The sequence below is a fragment of the Chrysemys picta genome, chromosome 7 (genome assembly GCF_011386835.1).
Source record: "Chrysemys picta bellii isolate R12L10 chromosome 7, ASM1138683v2, whole genome shotgun sequence".
In the NCBI taxonomy this organism is placed as follows: Eukaryota; Metazoa; Chordata; order Testudines; family Emydidae; genus Chrysemys; species Chrysemys picta.
This window is the reverse complement of record NC_088797.1, coordinates 26,641,514-26,665,026: the sequence shown is the minus strand read 5'-3', so window position 1 is coordinate 26,665,026 and position 23,513 is coordinate 26,641,514. Positions and strand designations below refer to the sequence as shown.

Sequence of the window (23,513 nt, the reverse complement as noted above, 5' to 3'; positions counted from 1 at the left end):
GAAGAATCACACAAAAGGAAGAAGAGCTTTAAATAAATCTATTTTGTGTTATTATGGAAACAAATCACTTAGAATATTCTAAGATGTGTGTTTTATTATTGTACTTTTCAGACAGCTCAATTGCAGGCTTAAATGTAATCTTTCCGTAAATAGGAAGCAATCTTTTCTTGTAACTATTTTGTTTTAATTGAAAAGTATTATGAGCTTTTGAAAAGACAGTTTGATGTGTGATCTTGGAAACTGTAATTAATTGTCTTTTAACAGTCTGCAGAATTGAAATACATCTCTCCAAGTAAATATCAGAAAAAAATCATATTACAAATGAGATTTTCTTGCTGGTTGTAACAACATCAAAAATTGCAAGAAACCCACTTCTCCTCTTCTGAATTTGAAAATTTGTAGTCTCTTGTCATTAAGGTTGACTTTGCATGTTGGTTTCACATTAATTATATTCATAATAAAAGCTCGATACATTTCAGTTGACTTTTTAATAGTAAACCTACAGCATATTTTCATGGGCTAATGTATTTTCTTGATTGATAGATAGATAGATAGACAGACAGACCAAAAAACAAAACAAAACTAGTTAGCCACTGATTAATCAAGTCTGTTCTCTGACTAGAAGTAAAATAATATTTTATTATTTAGGATCCTGGAATAAGCATAAGAAAGTATTTTATTTGTATTTCTGTATCATGGCCAGGAAAGTTCTAACCATATGGCTTTTTACTAGAGAATCAAAATATTCTGAATGATGAAGAATAACTATAAATAATGGTCAACTGTAAAATTGCTGTGGGGTGCCATGCACTGGGAATTTTAATGAGCTTTCTCATGTAAAAGCTCTTGATTATAAAATGATGTAGCTACAATATCTTGATAGTGTTAATTTCAGAATAACTTTTCACTGGCAAGAGAAAGCCTAGTGAAAATATAACAATAGCAAAAGATAACTCAGGAGTTATGCCAGCAGCTTGAACATCAGTTTCTTGTTTGCTTTTATTTGAAATGGGGTGAATGGTATCACTGTACTGACAGTTTAAAGATGGAACACAGAGCTAATATTTTGAAGATGTTCTATGTAATAAGATGAGACATTTTGATCATTTCTTTAGGTTCTTGGTGGAATTTAATTTGTGCAGTTGGTGGCACTCAGATTTAACAGCAAAAGGTAAGTGTAAATTGTGCTTAGGCTCCTAATGAAAAACATTCTCAATTTAATGGCACTTTTAATATTAAAATATACATTGTGTTTTATTTACTATATTAATAATATTAATGGTATATTTTTGTCTGTCATAATATTATATTCTCTTTCAGCCTTTATTATGATAGTTTAGGACTTAGTTATTTTACATATATCTGTGTGTGTGCTTATGTGTATTTTTAATACTGCAGTGAAATTACAATGTATTCGCATAAAAACAGAACTTAAAATGCATGTGATATATAAATAATATTAAGGATGATTTTGTGAAGGTGATTTTTAAGAAAAAACAGAATACAATAAAACAAGATGAATTTTTCCTGTTCCAATATTTTTTTCTTTTCTAAATTAAAAACAAAAAAATCTTCCTGCTTAAAGCATCATCATTAGTCTCATTCTGTTTATAGCACATATTGTATAGAGCTGGTCAAAAAATTTCTGATGGAATGTATTTTCTATTGGAAAATGTTGTTTCATCAAAATAAAAACATGCTGTGAGAATGTGTCAATTTAACAATTTCATTTAGGAAAAAAACTTGAAAAACACTTTTTTTTTTGATACGGTCTAAATATTCCATTTTGACCTTGTCAGAACAGAGCGCTTTGATTTTTTGTTGTTTCAAAATGACTTTATTTTAAAATGTATTTTATTTTATAGTAACACTTTTATAACCTATTATAATTTATAACAAAGTTGAAACTGGAACAAAATGTTTAGATTTTATGGAATCAGATTTTTTTTTTTAAAGTCAACATTTTTGTTTCATGGGAACTTGCTATTTATTTTGTTCTGATTTGGAATGAAAACAAATTTCAGAATGTCAGAATTTCCTGCAGAATGAAAATTCCAAGTTTTGATCAGCTGTTATATATCCTTTTTGATACTTCGGAATTGCTGTATGATAATTAGTAAGGATAGTGCTATTAAACTGTTTATTACAGTAGGTATCTTAAAAATTTGTCATTTGCCACTATAACAATTAAAACATTCTCCATTTCAAGGCCCAGATCCTGAGTTGCTGATAGCACAGTTTAGGAGCAAGGGGTGCACATGTAACCTTTAATTCACCTTTTGCATTCCTTTGATCCTGGATGGATTCTGTTGTCTCCTCCTGCACATACCCAGGAGCTTAGTAGTTCAGGCACTCTCCTAGGACGGGGGAAGACATGGGTTCAGTTCCCTTCTCTGGAGCAGGGATTCAGTCTTCCCAGGTGAGTGCCCTTACCACCAGACTATAGTGTATTCTGTGGTGGATCTCTCTCAATCTCACCTATTGAAGCTGTTCCACTTTGTATAAATAATTAAATGGTCATTAGCCCAGGGACTTGATCTTGGATCTCCATCCTCCTAGCTGGGTTGCCTAATTACCAGACAGTAGAGCTTTGTTCTTTCTGGCTCAATGATTAATCACGTATTTTATAAGAATTTGAACAGCTTCAGCGTGTGACACTGGGAGACCCAGAATACCCTAAAGCTTGGTGGTAAGGGTGCCTTCCTGGAAGGGGGGAAGAGTTCAAGTACTAGCTCTGGAGCAGGGATTCAAACCTGGGTCTCAAACATCCCAAGTGAGTGCCCTAACCATTGGTGTTAAGGATACCACCATCCCCTGCTCTGGTTTTGTTAATCTAGCTCTTTGCTTGTATTTTAAAAAAGGCATAAAATGCTCAGAAACCAAATGTTTCTTTTGTCCCAAAACAAAATTTGTGTCTGTTTGTTTTTTGATTTACCAAAAAGTCTGAATTTTCATTTTTGGTTTGGGTTGAACTGATTTTTTCCCCCATTTTTCTGGAATTTCCAGAAAACCAAAAAATCAATTATTTGCCCACCTCTAGTCCTGATGCAGCCTATCCAAATGGTGCATGCATCACATTTGAAGAGATGACTTTATAATTAGTACCTCCCTTTGTTAAATGTCTATGTAAGTAAATGCCTGCTTTGGTTTGTAGGTATGTTCTAGCTACCAAACACCACTAATAATATTAACTTGCAATTTTCTTTTTTCCCCTAAAACCAAAAGTTTACCATTACTTTACTGAATAAATACAGTATGAATGAGGGACATCCATTCAAGTTTTAGCAAAAAATGTTGCATGTAATTATACACCTCACCTGCTCCATTTCCTTAATGAATAGGAGTATAGAAAGTACCCACTCATCCTGCTTATTGAAAAGCTATCATTTTTATCTAACTAGCTTACCTAATTAGAATTTGGTGGTCTGGCAGTCATTTGGAAATTGGCTTGCATTACCCAAGATAAATGAAAGAAAAAGTATTCTGAAAAGCAAATGTTGAGGTATGTTCTTATTCAGATGCCAGTACAATTGAGAGTTACAGTGATCATGAATATACCTCACTAAATTGAAACCAAAGAACTCGTGCAGTAGCAACAAATTCCTTTGCCTTTCTTAACAATGCCTCATAGATCATAGTGATTTTCAGTCCCTCTGAGGGTAAAATTCCTTGCTGCTCAAAATATGATAAGTATATTTTGTGCATTATTATTGATACCAAACCTGCTCCAATCACCTGCCAGCTCATCAACTTCATGGTAGGAGAAATATTTCTACCTGCAGCATGGAGCCCCATAACCTCTCTGACACTTGTGAATTAAAGACAGGAGATAGCTTCCTAAACCTTGGGCCCCTCAATCAAGGAACCAGAGAAATCTGAAACTTTCCAATCCCTGGCAGACTCTTCGTCACCTACGTCTGTTGATACATGAGGGAGTAGGGCTCCAGAATCATAGGTGGGGATCACACCAACCACTCTCGGGCAGCAAGTATTCTCCACCCCAAATAGAGAGAACAGGAAGGAACGGCAGGATGGTGCAGATCCTTGCCAGTTAACCTCATCTAGGTGGCCAGACCCCAAAAAGTGGTCCCTGACAGAGGCAGGACCCTACAATGTCAGGTGATTCCCCCACTCCTCTAGTTTTCATGCCTTTGATTATAAAGATTTTTTCCATCATAAATTCCTGACTAGTGTAAAATGAATTTAATTTTCAAATCTACTTAATTATTTAAATGTAAATCTTACTCATGAAGCATGATGCACAGGTTTCTGTGGATCAGATATTTCCCACTCTGTAAAACAGTGTCAGATTACTTCCATAGATGCAAGACACAGAGGCCTGGTCTACATTCCAAAATTAAGTTGACCTAAGTTAGGTTGAGGTACAGCCCCGCAATCATTATTGCGGTTTCTCATGTCCACACTAGCTTCTTCTGTCAGTGGAACATGTCCTCACCTGGAGCGCTTTCTCCGACTGAAGTGGGGCACTGACAGCTAGAGCCTCCCCATCCCACAGTTGACAGCTGGAGACCCCCTCACCTCCGCCCCGGTGCCAGGAGCCCTGGTGCCAGGGCTGGCAGCCTGGACTGTCGCCACCTCCCGGTAAGGGATTGGGGGAGGGGAGGAGAGCCTGAACCTTGCCGCCTCCCAGTGAGGGATTCCCCCCCCCAATGTAATGCCTTGCCAGGAGGCAGCCAGCCTTGGGCTCTCTTCCCCCTTCCCCCCCCGCAAAAAATCCCTCATCAACAGGTGATGTAACACAAACACTGCATCACCTGAACTACACCCACTTAAGTGCTACGCCTCTCCTGGAGGTGGAGTTATTAGATTGATGTAGTGGGCGACTTACATGGGTGGGAGGACCATTGTAGTGTAGACACTTACATAGTTAGATCGACGTAAGCTCATAGGTGCTGGAACTGGGGGTGCTGCTACACCCCCAGGCTTGAAATTGTTTCCATTATACACAGAGTTTACAGTTTGATTCATTAACTCTCTGCACCCCCACTATAAAAATTCTTCCAGCACCCCTGTGTAAGCTGCCTTACAATCGACCTAACTCTGTAGTGTAGACCAGGCCAGAGGTCAATTTTTCAAAAGCACAACATGACTTAGGAGCCTAAGTACTGTTTTCAAAAGTGCCTGTATAAAAAAGGATGAGACATATCATATTAATCTCCCCCTCTCCCTGTCTTCTCATCTCCCTCCAACAATACCCTGCCTAAGTTTGATGCACATGAGAAATTTTTTTTTGTTTGGCATGTAAAAAATATTATAGTTCAGAGAGATATATCCTACTCTCTCTTTGACTTACAAACCCAACTTTACAATAATTCCCTGACTGATCTGCAGTAGGCTTACCATTGGCTCTAAAACAATCTTGAGTGGAGAAACTCTGGAGTCCATGAGCCTGTTCAGTGTAATCTATCTTTGCATAATTGATAGTCAGTTTTCCCACATAGCAATTAGTTGAAGATATGTCTAGAGGTTGTGTTTGCACATATAAGGAGTAAAATATGATCCAGTGAATAAGTCACTAGAGTGGCAGATAAGGAGACCTGCATTCCATTCTCAGCTCTGTCACTGTTCTGTGGTTTGACTATGAACAAGTCACATCACTGCTGTGTGCCTCAGTTTCCCCACCTGTAAAATGGGAATAGTGATACTTACCCCTCCCTTGTAAAGCACTTTGAGGGATCTGTGGATGAAAAGTGCTATGGAAAGTTAAGTATTATTATGTTCTGGAAGGAAAAAAAGCCAGAGATAGAAGACATTCAAAAACTGAACATCACTTCTTGATGAGATCTTTTTTTTTTTGTCCCCTACGTCCTTTCTTTGTGAGTTCCGAGACAATGCAAAATCTCCAGGGTTACCCTCCACAGAAATGATATGTTGACTTCAGTTGAATGTACAGTGCCTTAATTAGGGGTACTCCAACAAATATATTTAAATACAATTATCAAGGAGAATTAGAAAGTAGATGTGTATACTTGAAAAGCAGCAGCTGGTTTCGCTTGAGCCTATCCATAGTGTGAAAACAAAATCTTATCCATAAATGAAAACTAGCTTGGCTAAGGGTAAATCACAGATAACTATGATACGGTTTATGTCTTATAAAATTACATCCCCCAGCTAAAAGGGTTTTGTTAATTAAAAAAAAAGCATTTTGCACTGCCTAGGAAATATCACAGGGTGGCAGAAGCTGAGTATCATTTCTATTCACTGTAAGCTGTTTGGTACAGTAGCTCGCATTGTTGAGAGTTTTTGTGTGCTTGTTCTTCCCAAGTAACATTAAGATATTTTTATATGCCTATAGCACAGAGATTGAAACAAACCCTAGAGCCTTGTGATACTGAATATCCAGCTTTTGTTTCTGAACGCACTATAAAGGAGACCATGGGAAACATTGCTTGTGATGACTGTTTCAAGTAAGCCCTTTCAATTTTTTATACAACCGTTTGTGACAAACCAGATAAACTGAGATTTTTAAGTTTATGTTGAAGGATATGCAGTTCTAGCTTTTACATTATGTCTTGCCCATCAATGACTGGATGCCATTTCTCTTGGTAGTGTAGGGGTCATGTAACAGTTTAATGTTCTGAAATTAAAGCAAGGGATATTATACTGTACCAGAAAATGCTGGATAGGTCCAGGCTTCTAGTGACTGAAGAAGTTCTTTGCAATGCTATAAGTTTTAGGTCAATGACTGGAGACCAGACTTGTGCAATATCCTAAAAAAGGGAGAATTATTTACTGATTTATATACAAATGAAAGGTCAAGGCAGTTAGTTGTCCTATAAGCAAAACAACAACTTAGGAATTCCACTGGCTTTTGGTGCAGTGGTATCTGGATGTTCTGTTTGACTCTCCAACACTCTCGCCATATTGTTGTTAAGCTGAAAAGCATGGGAGAGGAGTAAAGATCTTTTCCCAAGCTTTAGTTCTGGGAAGCTGAGCTGACAATGGACAAGTCTGGCACACATTAGACATCCCTTGGTTGCTTGTACTATTTCTATAGTAGACTAGACCTTCCAAGGGTTAAAAGAAGTACTTCAAAGAAAATTAATTCGTCCCAACTTCCCCCCCAAAAAACTAATATTCTTGCTCATTGCATTTAGTGTCTCTCTAAATCGATGTAACTATAATAAGAAAATGTCGCTTAACAGTATATTATAATTAGAATGTTGCTTAGTTACTGACTATATAGTTTATGCAAATGATTATATCAACTTTGTATACTTAGTGATGGTTTCTGTTTTTTAATTTAACTTTCCCTATGCTGAGATATCATTGTCACAAAACACAGTAATATTTGCAATAGTATCCTTTCTATCACAGAAATGCCAAGAAGAACTAGAGCAATCAAAATTTCTACCTTCTTTGATTTGTTTGGTTCAGAAAGAAATTGTTATAGCTTACTTCCTCCATCCTAAGCCAGTATGCAGTTAGTAACTAAGGGTGAAATCCTGGCCCAATTGAAGTCAATGTGTGTAGGATTTCACTCTAAACTTTCATTTCAACCCATTTCAACACACGTGCTTTGTAATAACCTGATCATCTTTAAAAAATAAGTGAGTGAATCCCTGGGATATAATTTATAAAGTGATAATTTGAAGGCACTTTAGTTACAGTGAAAGAACTTCTGAATCTGAAAATTTTCTTTCTTACTGTAAAGGGTGAAGCACACACAGCAATGTGGCCAATGTTGTGTTGGAGCTAGTAAGTGAAATGTCAAAAGTGTTTGGTTCACACACTTATTGTGGGGGGTCAGCCAGATGGTATGCCAGAGGCATCCAACCTTTAACATATTTAGGGACAAATTAATAACATGTCAGAAGCCTAAGAGATATTTTTAATTTTTATAAGGTATAAAAGATTGCAACATCACTCACCTTTACTGCAAAGGTGGAAATTGAAAGTCTCAGAACTTAATATTCTGTATTGATCTGAGAACAGACCACTTGGATCAAAACATATGATCTCATGCTGGAACCTGTAACTGGTGGGCTACACCTTTGTATTAAGGATGAGGACTGCTGCGAACCATATTGTAGAACTCGGGAGTGAGGGGTGCATTTTGGTCACCCCATAGCTTTTTGAGGACTTAAGACATGCTGAAAATGAATATTCACTTCTAGTTCATTTCTGGTTATCATTTAGTTATAAGAAAACTATTGCAGTCATGTCAGAGCAACTCTTTTTATAAGGCTTTTGGTGACAGAAATAGTCTTCGTTTATAAACTAATCCTGCAGAACACTTTCATTGTAACAATCGGTCCTATTGCATGAAAAGTACAAAATCAAGAAAATCAAGCCATTATGTTTCCACATAGCAAACTCCACATTGTTATATTGCTATATTTTGCTTGATGTCAACAATGTAGAATTAAAACAGTATTGCTTTATCATCATTGCTCAGAGGATTAGTGAGAGCATGCACAACAAATTATTTTATCACATACGTTTTGTTTAACATTGCAAAAAGGCTTGATTCCATTAGAAAGAGGTTAATTTAACGGGACCAGATTTTCAGGCTGCGTAGGTAATTTCAGGGCAAAGGAAATGACTTTCAAAAAATAACATAATTCTGCAAAACTTGGACAGCAATGAGTTGGAAACTGAGTTTAGTGAAAATTATAGTATTTTAAAAATAATGTGCTAAGATGATTTTCATAGAAAAACATTTTATGTTCCACAGTGGAACAAAAAACAAAACAAAACAAAAAACCACCACAACCAAATCTATGTTAGTTACCAACTGTTCTCAAGGCACCCATTATTTTTCTCCACAAGCAAGGGCAAAACATAGAGAAATAATCCCGAAGAACTGTCAGATTCTCATGGGAACACTCTTCGTTATGCAGCTTACCCACTGACTGTCATCAACAATCTACAAAGTGCATCTAAGATTGTACTCTGCACTGGTTACCAAATGTTTTGCTATAACCCAAGCAGCTTTCCCAGAATAGCTAAGGAATTTGACCCAGAGTCTTTTGTGGGCCTACATCTTATGACCCATTTTTCAGTTTCATGGCTTTAGTACAGTAAATATTTTTACAAGGAAGCATATTGCTCAATATTATTAATTTAAGAGTGGTGTCTCATTTGCTCCAAGTAAGGGTCCAATATTACAGGGTGCTGCGTGCCCTCAACTTCCACTGCCTTCAATGGGACTTGAGGGTGTTCAGTGCTTCACGTGATTGGATGCTAAGTGTTTCAATACAGCTCCCACAGAGTCAGTAGGAGTCTTGCCATTGATTCTAATGTGAGATGGATCAGGCCATAAATGAGTATATTTATTTTACACATTGAGAGTGTATACATATAGAGCGGGGTGGCTACTGGAAAAAGGTATTTGCAAATATTCAATTGAATATACATCACAAATTTACTCCCATGGTATTCCCAACTCCTTTGTTTAATCTTCACATGCATTCGTATGAACAATTTTTGCTTTCAAGAACATTAAGAGAAAGTGAAAATGTCATGGATATTTACGCAAGTATTCAATATGGCAATATTACAACTATTCCATTGCAAGAAGGTTTGTACCACAAGTGACTCATTCAAGCCTTTCTCCGGTTTTATAAAAGTTTTGGTCAACCAGATAGTGAAATGAAGCAATATTATTTGACTTACAAAAACAATCACTCAGCACAAATATTGATTGTGAATAGAGCATACACAAAGCAAGAATCCTGCATGATATAACTTGATCTCAACTCTTATTGACTCACAAGGGACCTCAGGACCTTGCATGATTGAGTCCAATTTCAAGGCTGTAATTTGTTTGCATGAAATTTTCAAATAAATTTGAATATTAGGTACATGAATTAAAATCAAAGTGCTGGTGAATAAAGCACAACTATTATAAAGGACTTCATCAAATATATAAATTGTTCACTCATAAATAACTCAACTAACTCTATGGGCTTCTTTGAAAGTCCATTTAAGTCAATGGAAAGATGCCTATTCACTTCCATAGGATTTGGATCAGGCGCTAAATGTGTGCATATGTATATAATATAATCTTGTATGTGTAAACTTGCTATAAAGAAAGAAATAGTTCTTCAGGACAATTTGCAGTGTTTAAAATGTTTTTAAAATATAGGTTTTATTAAGAAAGTAGGAGCCTAAAAGAAAACAAGAATTAACATAAGAATGTCATTAGGGTCAGGGTTTGGCTGCCTCAACCAATAATTTTTTGTCATTCAATATCCTACTGATTATTAAATTAATCTGTTATTGTAACAGCAATCAAAAACAAGTCAGACCATATTTTTGGGCATTTGAGATTGTCAACAAGAGTACAAAACTGAATGGTTTTTTTTTTACATGAAACGTTTTCATATTTTCCAGTAAGCTATTTCTTTCTTGTACACACACACAGTGTTGTGTTTTAAACTCAAATGACCGACTGTTAAATGTTCCACTGAATAAGAAGCAGCTGCAGTACTGGAAATAGTCAGTTGCTTAAAAGAGATAATGATTTATCAGTGGTAAGCAGCACTCTTCCCTCCGAGTCAGTACTGCACAATTCCCAAAGACCTCAGCGTGGTTTTTAAGGGACACTATGCTGTTTGGATGTGATGTCTTTTAGATTAGACATTTAGATCCAGGGCTTACTAAGTAATTCACGCCCTATTCACAAATGTAGGGTGTTACTCCAATCGCTTAACCAAATTCTAATGCAGGTAATTCTGTCCACCTAAATTCTACATCAGTTTCAGTTGACTACAATATTATTTTCTGGCTTCTGCTATGTTCTTTACCTACCTCACATGGGGATTGTGAGGCTTAATTAATGTTTATAAAGCGCTTTGAACTACTTGGATGAAAGGTCTCTTAGAAGTGCAAAGTGTTTATTATTATAACTTAGCGAGGAAGATAACATTTACGGTGCCAGAATTTGATAAACATGCCAGTATCAAACCTTTGCAGTATATCCCTTCTGATAAAATGTTCCTTTCTAATCTAATTATTTTTTCTACAGTTGTAAGCATTTTGTATTAAAATTCTGCTAATTTTGTTAGCTTCACTTAGAGATATACTATTGATTTTGGTATAAATTTAAGGACTTATGAACAGGGAGAGATCTCCTATTCTAGTATGTGTAGCAAATACCTCCTCTGCTTTTTACCTAGGTAGTAGATTTATGCCTTGTATTTTCAAAATTGCATGCATGCAGTTACTGTTAGTGAGTAGACAAATGGAACCATTTGAATGCATAGCTACCAAATTTGCGCATGCAATTGTGGTAAATTGTGCGTGCAAATTAGGCAGCAGTCACATGCATGCTAATTTGAAAAACAGGACCTTTTCCTACTTTGTTCAGGTACAGTAATGACACACTGGACTTGGCTACAAGTCAAGGAGCCGGGCCTGCTCCTATTGACTTGAAAGGCAGAATTCCCATCAGTTTTCAATTGCAGCAGGATTGGGTTCAAGAGACTAACTGCACGATGACAAAATCCTGAGGAAATCTTCTCAACTCCATTTGGATTTCTTGTGCATCGTGTTAAGGTACAAAATAAAGAGAAATGTAAATAGAAAAAAAGCTATTTTTAGGGCTGTCAAGCGATTAAAAAAATAATCGCAATTAAAAAAATTAATTGTGATTAATCACGCTGTTAAACAGTCATAGAATACCATTTATTTAAATATTTTTGGATGCTTTCTACATTTTCAAATATATTGATTTCAATTACAACACAAAATACAAAGTGTACAGTGCTCACTTTATATATATTTTGATTACTGTAAAAATGATAAAAGAAATAGCATTTTTCAATTCACCTGATTCAAGTACTGTAATACAATCTCTTTATCATGAAAGTTGAACTTACAAATATAAAATTATGTACAAAAAAACCCCTGTATTCAAAAATAAAACAATGTAGAACTTTAGAGCCTACAAGTCCACTCAGTCCTACTTTTTGTTCAGCCAGTCACTCAGACAAACAAGTTTGTTTACATTTGCAGGAGATAATGGTGCCCACTTCTTGTTTACAATGTCACCTGAAAATGAGAACAGATGTTTGCACGGCATTGTTGTAGCCGGTGTTGCAAGATATTTACGTGCCAGATGCGCTAAAGATTCATATGTCCCTTCATCTTCAACCACCATTCCAGAGGACATGCAACCATGCTGATGACGGGTTCTGCTCGATAACAGTCCAAAGCAATGCAGACCAACGCATGTTCACTTTCATCATCTGAGTCAGATGCCACTAGCAGAAGGTTGATTTTCTTTTTTGATAGTTCGGGTTCTGTAGTTTCCACATCGGAGTGTTGCTCTTTTAAGACTTCTGAAAGCGTGTTCCACACCTCATCCCTCTCAGATTATGGAAGGCATTTCAGATTCTTAAACCTGAGGTTGAGTGTTGTAGCTATCTTTAGAAATCTCACATTGGTACCTTCTTTGCATTTTGTCAAATCTGCATGGAAAGTGTTCTTAAAATGAATAACGTGCTGGGTCATCATCCAAGACTATAATATGAAATACATGGCAAGATGCAGGTAAAACAGAGGAGAAGACATACTATTCTCCCCCAAGGAGTTCAGTCAAAATATAATTAACGCATTTTTTTTTAACGAGCATCATCAGCATGGAAGCATGTCCTCTGGAATGGTAGCCGAAGCATGAAGGGGCATATGAATGTTTAGCATATCTGAGATGTAAATACCTTGCAATGCCAGTTACAAAAATGCCATGTGAACACCTGTTCTCACTTTCAGGTGACATTGTAAATAAGAAGCCAGCAGCATTATCTCCCCTAACTGTAAACAAACTTGTTTGTCTTAGCGATTGGCTGAACAAGAAGCAGGACTGAGTGGACTTGTAGGCTCAAAAGTTTTACATTGTTTTGTTTTTGAGTGCATTTATGTAACAACAAAAATCTACATTTGTAAGTTGCGCTTTCACGGTAAAGAGATTGCATTATGGTACTTGAATGAGGTGAATTGAAAAATACCATTTCTTTTATCATTTTTACAATGCAAATATTTGTAATAAAAATCATAGCATAAAGTGAGCTCTGTACACTTTGTATTCTGTGTAGTAATTTAAATCAATATATTTGAAAATATAGAAAAACATCCAAAAATAGTTGTTAAATTTCAATTGGTATTCTATTGTTTAACAGTGCGTGAGTTAACAGCAATTAATCGACAACCCTACTATTTTTTTCTATTTTTCACCAGGAAACCAGGTAAACGTGCCTGTATCTATTCCAGTACAGGAAAGCAGTTAAGCATACATTTGACTTCAGTAGGACTTAAGCACAATAGGGATGTAGGACTTAAGCACAATAGGGAAGCACAATAGCACCATCTTGAATAGGGATGTGTTCTTTAATTAAATTTGCTTTTTGACTATGGAAGATGAAACTTCCCTTTTTAAGCCATATACTGCATGCACAATTACTGCTAACATTGATAGGAGTTACTGTGTTGAATAAGAGCTATATTGTATACATGACCCACCTAAAATGTGAATAAGTTAAACCCTGCCTAATCCCCTGGTGTACACCAATATGTTCCATGTCATAAGGGAAGAAATACACAGCTATCCAACTTGCAAATCACCAGGGAGCCAACCAAGGCAAGTTGTTGCTGTTTTTGAGGAACAGTGTTTTTTGCTGCTTTTTACAAGTAGAAACAGGTAGATGACGTTGGAATTCTAGTTAATTTGGGGATCACACAGCCCTTTGTGCAGCTTTTTAATAGCAAATTTAAGATTTGTCCATGGAATGTGCTTATTCAGCAGTGATCAGATAAATAACACAACTTAGATTCAGACTGTACTCAGCATGAGTAGTACAATTTATAAGCATTAAAAATGTAATGGTATTTTAAAAAACCACTCAGTTTTGAGATCTAACATAATTTGCTAAAACACTTCTGCATTTGTTGTTTGGCAGAGGCTTACTAAGCTGCTGTACTTAATCTTGCTTCAAATGTGTAAATAAATATGCAGTTCAATTTTCCAAGGAATAAATAATAATTTGCCTTTTCAGATGGAGTTAGTTTACTTCTAAACAGATCAGCTTGCCACATAAAACAAGCAAAACACCAAGGCCCAATTTCTTCCCTGCTGAAGCAATTCATTCATATATCAGGATCTCCCCATGGGTTCCAGGAGTGGGTTGGGCGGTAAAATACAATCACCCCTTCAGAAGTAGTTTTGGTTCTGATTCATTTTACCATATTCATCTTAAAGGCCCATGGGCAAAAGCAACTATTCCTTATAGTTGATGTTATGTAGTTGCTTTTTCAGCAGCCGTGCCAAGTATACTCTAGCGGGTGGGTAATATCTGACAGACAAATGAATGGTTTTGACCTGTGTTCAAGCTGAGCAGCAGATGTGCCATACCCACATTTCTCACTGGTAGTGGTGGAAATGATAAAAAATGGGCTAATCACCTTTAACTCGCATTGACTTGAATGAGCATTGACTTTGCAGGATGAGCTCATTGTGGAGATCAAGGGGTAAGATTTCATTTACATTAGACCCCTTGACACTGACTTGGCCGTCAGAGCAGTGTAAAGTGGCCTTATGTAAATGAGAATCTGACCTGAGGTCCTTTAAAAAGGGGGTTCAATGGATTGCTAACGGGTTTGTGTCTAGTTCTTTTGTTTGTTTATTTTTTAACTTGCAAACTGAAGTAATAATATATAAATTAGAGCAATACTAATACTGAGTTATGGGATGAAAAATGTATTTTTTAATCCAAGTAGCAATTCTGTTTGTAAGATAGAACTAATGACTCTTAAGGTTACGTTTTACTTTGTAGTTGTTAGGGGTTTTGGATTAGTTGCACTTTTTTTTTTTTTTTTTTTTTTTTGTAATTTCATTAACTGTTTATTTTTACAAACAGTAGGTACAGGATGGAATCTGTATCTCAGTGATATCTTTAAAAATTGCTAATGGTGAAAATATAATGACTATTTTCTTATCTGTATATCAGTGAATCACAGGATTTTATCCAGTGAGCCATAAATAAAGGCCTACTGACTAAAAACTCTCTCCAGTAGGAAAGATCTGTGTTTCAGACCCTAAAGAAGAGATAGGAATGCTGTCCTCTGGCACAATGGTTTCCAGATTCAAATCTGCCTGATTTTACAGTCATTGCTCATGCAGAATCCTCAGAGATGTCATGGGATGTTTTGTAGGTCAAGCAACTACAAGATAATAGGAAGGTTCTTAAATAGGCTTGGCCGAAAAAAAAAAATTTTTCTAAAACTTTGATGGATAATGTTAGTTTATTTTTAAGGATTTTTAAAATGTTTATCCATTTAAATTTTTAGAGTTGTGGGAATGACTATGGGGGAGTCAGACAGTAAATATTAAATTATTCTAGACTTTGAGATTCAAAAAGTTAAAGCTTTATAATTGTTAAAACACAAGTTGTCAACATCTCGTATGAAAATATACAAAGTAAATATCCCTAAATCAAACTAGTTCTCAAGCACCATTTTTCTTTCTTGGCCTATCTGTAAATGTTGATTATGTCAATGGAAATATTTATTTTGTTGGTTTGTGTGTGTGTGTGTGTGGTGAAATCGACGTTTACCAACACTAACCAATAAAAATATAATATTTCCAAGATCATTATTAAGGCAGCCAAAAATGAAACTTCTAGCTGATTCCTACAGAATTTTTTTCTGATTCTTTCCTTATAAAATGGATCAAATTATCCAATCTAAACTGCAAAGACTGTTTATGCCAAGGCTTTGTATTTACTGTACATTCCTCTACTGAGTATTAGCCAAGCTTCCTCCAATATTAAAGTGAGATAACTTCCTCTTCTTTCCAAATGCAACAGAGATCATAAACTTTGTCATGCAGGTGGAACTTAAAGTTAATGCATAGGTATTTTATCTTTACCCTTCGATAACATCATATTTTGAATGGCTAGTGCAGGAAATAAAGTAAGTTGCCATGTTTTGAAAAGAAAATAGTAATATGAAATAAGAAAGCAGCACATATATAAATTAGCAGAAAGGTGTCTACTTGCCAGTTATTAGCCTCACAATCCTTTGGACAGTTTCCAACCTGTATTTTTTAAAACAGATGAAAGATTCCAACATAAAACATTTTGGAACTTTTTTATTTGTCCGTGGGATTCAGTATCATAGTAGCTGCTTATTTACAACATATTACCTTAAAGATAGTATTTGATTTTCATTATATTTTTTTATTCTTTTCTCAGTTCACATTTGTATCCTTGGTCACATCCTGCCAAGAGGCATCTGAGTCCTGCCAAGACATCTCTTTGTGACATGTTCAGATAATATATCTGAGGCTCCTATTGAGCTGTCAAAGCCATACAAATCTATGTTTGTTAACTGTGATTCTCCTTCCATTTGCTTAGCTTGGAAAGCCAGTGGATTAAAGGAGTCCTTTGGATAGAGAGAAATTGCTTGAAACACTGTATACTTAATGTCTAAATAAAACGTTTGACCATGACAATCTAATTCAAAGGGCATTTTGTGAACTTAAGAAGGAAATTCCTTTCTTAATGCACTATTTCTTTTTGTGACTGGGAAATTTTTCTTATTAGCATGTGTCTAAACACCTCTTATGCGTTGTCAAGGTTACCAACTTGCAGTATAGAAGGTGTCCTACATCTGGTTTTATAGTACAGTACAGAGATGTGAAAGACATTTTAATGAAAATACCTCAGCAATAATAATCATTGAACAAACACCTTTTAATTCTGTAGTTTAGAACATGTGGACTGACTCTCCACGTATAAAAAGGACTCTAGTTGTAGGTTCCTTACATGCTTAAAAACTAAGCACATTGCTAAATAACTTTTCAGTAACAAAGCCATAGTGTGTCTCTCTTTAATGCTGAAGTAAATTTATCTGGTCAGTCTGAAGTACTGATTACCTGTTCACTTATTTGCAGGAATAATGTGTACTCACATATCTAACAGAAGTCAAAGTACATGGTTAGGAGGTTAAATGGGTTGGATGTATACAACCATGTTCCTAAGGAAGAGGGAGGTGGGTGCTGGGACACTAGAGACATAGAGGATCTGCAATTGTGAACAGGCTTCACATTTTGTTGCATGGGGGACAAACTTCCCCCCCTGCCCCAATCCCACCACATCCAATGAAACATTTACTCCTGGGGGAGTTCTGAACCACTGCACAATGCAGAATTTGCGCAGAATTAATGTTCTGCGCAGAATTTCATTTTTCCAGGCAGAAATGGTGCTGCAGAGCTGTTAGCCAGCACTGAGGGCTGCTGGATCCAGCAGAGTCCAACTCTCCAGCTCACAAATACAGGGCACTGCTGGGGGGAGAGGAAGAGGGAGCTGGAGGGTTCCGGGCAGCTGCAGTTCCCAGTACGTTCTGAAGAAATGAGGCATCATGAAGGAAACTCCGTACAGACCCGGGACCCAGCATCAGGCTGTTTCTCCCTCTGGATCCCTTGGCTCGAGGTGTGTGGGGGGGGGGGGGGCAGAAGGGGGTGTATGTGTCTGAGACCAGTGGAACAGAGTTTTCCCCCAAGATGTGCCCAGCTGGCATGTGTGACACATCCAGACTAAGGCACCCAACAAAAGCATAACAGAGAAACAGGAACTACATTGTCATAGGGGTTTCTTTAACTCTCTACTCTAAAACTTTTTTGTTGTCTATATTGTTACAGACATACTTGCTGTATGACAGGTATTTTGAAATAAATTACCAAAATAATTGAAACTGGTATGATTATATTGAATTATTTTGACAAAATATGCAGAATTATGCAGAATTTTAAAATATTGTGCCCAGAATTTTTAATTTTTTGGTGCAGAATTCCCCCAGGAGTAAACATTTAGGTACAAATCTCTCTGAGCAGAACTTTGTGAGAGTAGGGAGGTCTCACATTAGTAAGAATTTACATGATTCAGACTGTTCTTCAGTGTCTTTCCATTTAGTATGATAACATAGAATGGGAGAGCCTGCAGAAGTAAGCAAAGAATGAGGAAATCGCCATAGGGTTCTCCTTGCAGATGTTTGTGACCAACTGTTCCACTAGCACTATGAGGATGATTTTTAAATGACAGGCCTTTTCAAATGTTGCATGAATGTCATAATATTTTCAGTTAATTAGAAATATATATCAAAGCTTGTTTGGATTAAGAACATTGATTAAAAGTTCACTGGAACATTTTCTAGTTTTAAAGTCAGCCATTGTTATGAACAATCCTTAGAGTTATGAAGAGATTTATTTCAGTTAATAATAAATCATTGCACTGAATTAGTGCAGTCTGACTGGTTTAATGCAAATGTGACCTATGCATCTGCATTTTCATCATTTCTGCATAATAAAGGATGTGAGTTTTATAAACAGTTAGTAGCCTTTAACTAAGGAAAACAAGATCATCCTCAAACTTCACAGTTGTGCAGGGCAAATCATTTTGTAAACTAAAAGAAACTATAGGTTTGTCTGGATACAATATGATATGCAATATTCTTGATAATCTCAGGCGTGTGATCTTTCTTTCTTTCTTTCTTTCTTTCTTTCTTTCTTTCTTTCTTTCTTTCTTTCTTTCTTTCTTTCTTCGACACCCTCAGGTGCATAGGTCATCCAGCAATTTTGGTCTGGTCAGGCTTCTGAATGTCATACTGATGGATTTAGCTTCTTTCTCTATGGTTCTATGTAATGTTTCTCTAGGTGGCCCTCTTTTTCTCTCTCCAGCTGGTGTCTGTGTTATCACTTGATGTGGAAGTCATGTTGGTGGCTTCCTTAAGTTGTGTCCTAAATATATCTTCTAGCCATGTTTGAAGCTTTAAGCTGGTGTGCTCCATTTAGAATTTCTGATATTATAATAAACTCTTTCCAATGGACGCTTTCCCATGGACTCACAGGCATTGCTTTGGAATGAGTTTAACTTCTTATCAATTGGTGTTGTGGATTTGCATGACTCTGCTCCATAGAGGACAGACATGATGTCATAGTTAAAAATTGTATTTTTGTATGGTGCCACTCATGCTACTTTTCCAATTCTTTTCAAATTTCTGAAAGTTGTTTGCCACTTTTGATATTCATTGTTTGACATCTGGCCTGGTGCCACCATCGTACCACATCTTGCTCCCCAGATAAGTAGGATTTATTTCTTCTAATGTTTCTCTGTCAACTCAGATGGTTGCTTTTGAAACACTGATAGCCATGTATTTTGTCTTCCCATGGTTGATGAACAACCAATTTGTTTTGCTGTGTCTTCCATTAAGCATTGTGTTGAACTGAGCAGGACAACATCATCAGTAAAAACAAGATTACTCAATTGTACTTTTATCATTTGTCTATAAAATTCCTCAACTGCCTTCAGTGGTTATTTTCCTCATTACAAAGAAGATGTCCTTCTGCAGCATGGAAGAGGTTAGAAGGAAATATCCCGCCTTCTGCATTTCAAAAGTGACACCCGATAATTAGGAAGAAATCTCTCCTAGGGTTAAGTCTTCCTATATTTATCCATTATGGCCCTGTATAGACATTGCCTGCTGGAACAGAGCCAAAAGAGGCTCCACATGGCCCCTGCTCCAGGTTAAATTCCCTGGAGCTGAGGGATGCTGGCCCTTTCCCCCAACTGACTAATGGGTGCCAAAGACTTCAAGGGTTGGAGGAGCCACGTGTTGTACTTCGGTGAGTGTCTTCCTCCCTCATTGCTGGGGCTATCCTCTTTCACTGCCAGCCCCATCCGATTCCCCCACCTGTTGAAATGGATGGGTAACATTTCTCAGTGATATCTGTCTCATTCATTTATGGGCCCAAACCTGCAATCTGGTCTGAATGGGTGAATGCTTATACCTATGCAGAGCCCTGCTGAAGCCGGTGGGGCTCTGCATTGTAGCAGAAGTTCACCTGTCTGGTTCACACTGCAGGATCAGGCCTCAGAACTGTCTTTTTGTGTCAAAGAACCACAGGTTTTTTTCATCTAGTTTAAAAGTTCAAGCACTCCAAAATGTTGTTGTTGGCATATGTATTATATTTTACATATGGTATTAAAAATATTCCATTCTCTATTTCATATTTTATTTAAAAATCCTAAACAACCTAATTTATGCTTGCAATATAGACATTTCATTCATTTAAAAATGGATAAGTGAGAGAAATGTGGGTTGGAAAGATAGCCGGCAGCCTGGAAAACACATGATGTGATTTGGAAACCAGAACAACGGATATCTACAGTTCAGTTGAATGGGTATAGTTTGTTCCAGACCATTAAAGTTGGATATATGCAACTGTCAGTTATGTTGTGAGTAACAGCTATTTGAGTGTAGATTGTACAATATTTTCCATTTACTGTACCCTGATATATGTGTGTGGGGTTTTGGGGGGGGGGGTTGTTGTTGTTGTTTACTTAAAACGAAAATAGGAAAGATCAAAACCTGACAGATATGAAATGAAATCCCAAAGTAATGACTAAAAATCTTACGCCCTGGGTGCTTGAAGTTAGCAATGTAAGTCCATATTTAAGTACCTGGAAAAAATAGCCTGACTTTTCAGAAGTGCTGAAGAATCAGAACAGTCAGTGAAGCCAATGAGAGCTACTGGTGCTCAGCACCTCTGAAATTCAGGCCACTTTTTAAGGTGCCCTAATAAGCGTTTCAGTTGCTAATAGCAGTTAAACAAGTTTAAATATTTTTTTCAGTGTGGATCCACTTACCGCTTTACTCTTTACACATTATATTATTCCCCGTGATAGCATAGCTACTCCATCCAGCAGAGCTTGTATATATGACCCAGAACAAAAATAGTATCGGTACTGATTGCTAGGAGAATGGTGACTTATGTGGATGCAAATGTGTTGGGAGGCATACAACCGCACAGCATTCCCATAGTCACAACTTGGATCTAGATGTACGCAGTAGCATTGGAACAATGTGTACAGTGGGGATGCTGAAAGCCATTGAACCAAACGGTAAACCCTGTAAACCACTTCAAGCCAGGGGATGTGGCAGCACCCCTAGTTCCAACACCCTTGGGTGTATACCCCCCATCATCATTGTAGCACTGAGCACTAGTTTCAATCAGTTCCTACAGTTATTATAGATGGAGATAAAATGAAAAACAGACATCTGGAAATTAGTTTTTTCTTAAATTAAACTTAATATCCAGGAACATGAGATTAAATACAAATCTGTGCAGGCATTTTAAATATTTATGGAATTCAAACCCCATATAGCCCATGTGTTCGTTGCTACCACATACTCTACTGGATAGCATCTGTTATCATTAGCACAGAGTAACATAATGAAATCTACTTTTTAAAAGTTCTAGAAGGTAACAGTTGCTTGTAAAATGCCCCTAAAAATCTATTGTGATCTGAAAAGCAATGCATTAAACAGCAATATTCCTGTGTTGCACAAGAAGGGTATTCACATTACCCTTGTGGGCAGTAGGTATACAGAATTTTATTTAAATGAGTCTAATTGATTCCAAAGCTAGTTATTTGCTCGGGTGCCCCCAGAATGACACAGAAAAATATCTTCCACTCTGAGTGTCCTTAGGGACCCATATTCATCATTTAGCTAGGTTCCTTAAACACTTTGTAGCCTCCATACACACCCCCTAAAGGTGGGAGGGAGAGGGGGTCTAGGAGCAGCAGGACAGCTGCTCTAAATTTGTATGTTCCTTCTCCTAAGAGAGCTATGTAAAATACAGGGATTTTTTTAAAGCTGTTTGGTGTTGTATTACTTCTCCTATATGATTTATGGACCTCATTGGCGGAGAGGGGTCATATAGCACTGGTACTGTCCACCAGCAAATGGCAGCATGGCTGTAAGCCATCAGAAGCCTGAAAAGAATGAGGAGAGAAAGTATTTTATGTGCAGTTGACCAGGAATCCATGGGCCCGTGTGGTCTACTCTGACCCTGTCCTCTGTTCATACCAATGTCTGGCCCATTTTCAGTCCCATACAAAGTATGCTGCGTTGGACATGTTGTTTCCTTAACCACCTAGATTTGTTTGTAGGTATGTGTTCCTCTCCAGTGGCTTTTTAAATGCTATGAGAACTTGGGGCCTATGAGTTTAGTATGCATCATACATAAGATGTTATAAAGGAACAAACTGAAATGGATTGTCTTGCCGGCATGTAAATACAAACTGTTTAATAATAATATTGATTTCCCTTTAGCAGGAGATGTTTTACTTAAACAGTAGAAAGTAAATAACTTAAAGGTTCAATTAGCTTAGCTGGATTGAACACACTTCTCTTTCATATTTGATTTCTAATGAGCTCAAGAATATTTTTTGTGGTCCATGTATTTTGGGAAAGGAAAGCTGAAGCCTGCTAGTAGTATTGAATCACTATTTTTTTTTTTTAAAACCCACACTGATCATGAGCCATGTTTCAGACCCTTGTGACTTCAGCAAGTTATCACAAGGCAATGATAAGCAGTGAGCAGCAGCGGAATCAGGTGACCCCTTGACTAGCACACACTGCATGTTTGCCATTCCCAAGGAACTAGCCCTTAATCGTTACTTTGCAAAACACAGCAGCCTCATATCTAAAGGTGCTGCAAAAAAAAAAGGGGGGGGGGGAGTAAATTTTGCCTTGTTACACGTGTGCTCATTTTCCTGAGTGGAATGTTCATGGATGTAACAAAGGCAAAAAAATTCCCACCTTAAGCTCTTTGGGACAGGACATGAGCCTTATTTTATATTTTGTAAAGCACCCTGGGACATTTATGGTGATTCCAAGTAGACACCATCTCTACAATTTGCAAATTTTCTTCAGCAATGAGTACATTTCCATTTAGAAATTATGTCCATAGATTAAGATTGTACGTAGACATTTAGTAGTGGTAGACAACATGATTAAAAATGTATGTATGCCCAAAAGTAAGAAATTCAGATTTAAATTTTAGCATATCACTTGAAAGTCTTGAAATTCAACCATTAATAGACGCAGTGTAGTAGTTCAGATGTCTGCCACAGTTCCATAGCAACACACACACACCATATTGAAACTTCAAAGAATGAAGTAAAATTACTAACTTATTAAATGTGTGTCTTATTAAAATGCCCCTCAAAGCATCAATTTATAAAATATCATTAAAGATGCAAAACTGCTTGAAATAAATGATTTTTAGTCTCCTTCCTCTCTTGAAAATGGGTTCATTTTCATGGAAACTTTTACCAAAATATATGCATTTTGTGAGCAAAATTCCAAGCAAAATGTGCCCCCGCCCTTTTTTATTTAGCAAAGAACGCTCTCTTTTTTTGTTGTTGTTGCCAAAATAGCTTAAAAAAAGAAACTTAGAGTGTGAAAAAAATCGGTGCTTGATTCTGTGAATCAAAATAGTGAATTTCATGCTGTTCTGCATTTACGCCCTATTTCCTCTTTGGCTAGAGCAAGAAAATAGTTTAGATTTTCTTTTCTCTTGCTCTCCCCCCATTTCCTTTTCAAGTGCTTAACATCTTCTTTCCCCACCTTTCCTTGTAAAAGCAGAGTGAAGATACACTTCCTGTACAAGGCTGTATTGAGCCTCTGGATCTGTAAATAAACCA

At 36.8% G+C, this 23,513-nt stretch overlaps 1 protein-coding gene across 11 annotated transcripts in view; it reads left to right on the top strand.

Annotated features, from left to right (window-relative positions):
- CACNA2D3 (calcium voltage-gated channel auxiliary subunit alpha2delta 3) overlaps positions 1-23,513 on the top strand; it is a 740,859-nt gene that overhangs the window by 709,831 nt on the left and 7,515 nt on the right. For 6 of the 11 annotated variants that reach the window (XM_065551026.1, XM_065551020.1, XM_065551018.1 and 3 more), the window contains 2 exons: positions 1,116-1,171; positions 6,317-6,428. In XM_065551026.1, coding sequence (XP_065407098.1) covers positions 1,116-1,171; positions 6,317-6,428 — 168 coding nt within the window. Of the gene's footprint in view, positions 1-1,115; positions 1,172-6,316; positions 6,429-16,214; positions 16,472-23,513 lie in introns of those variants that run through there. The other 5 variants (XM_065551023.1, XM_065551021.1, XR_010589062.1 and 2 more) reach the window with 3 other exon arrangements.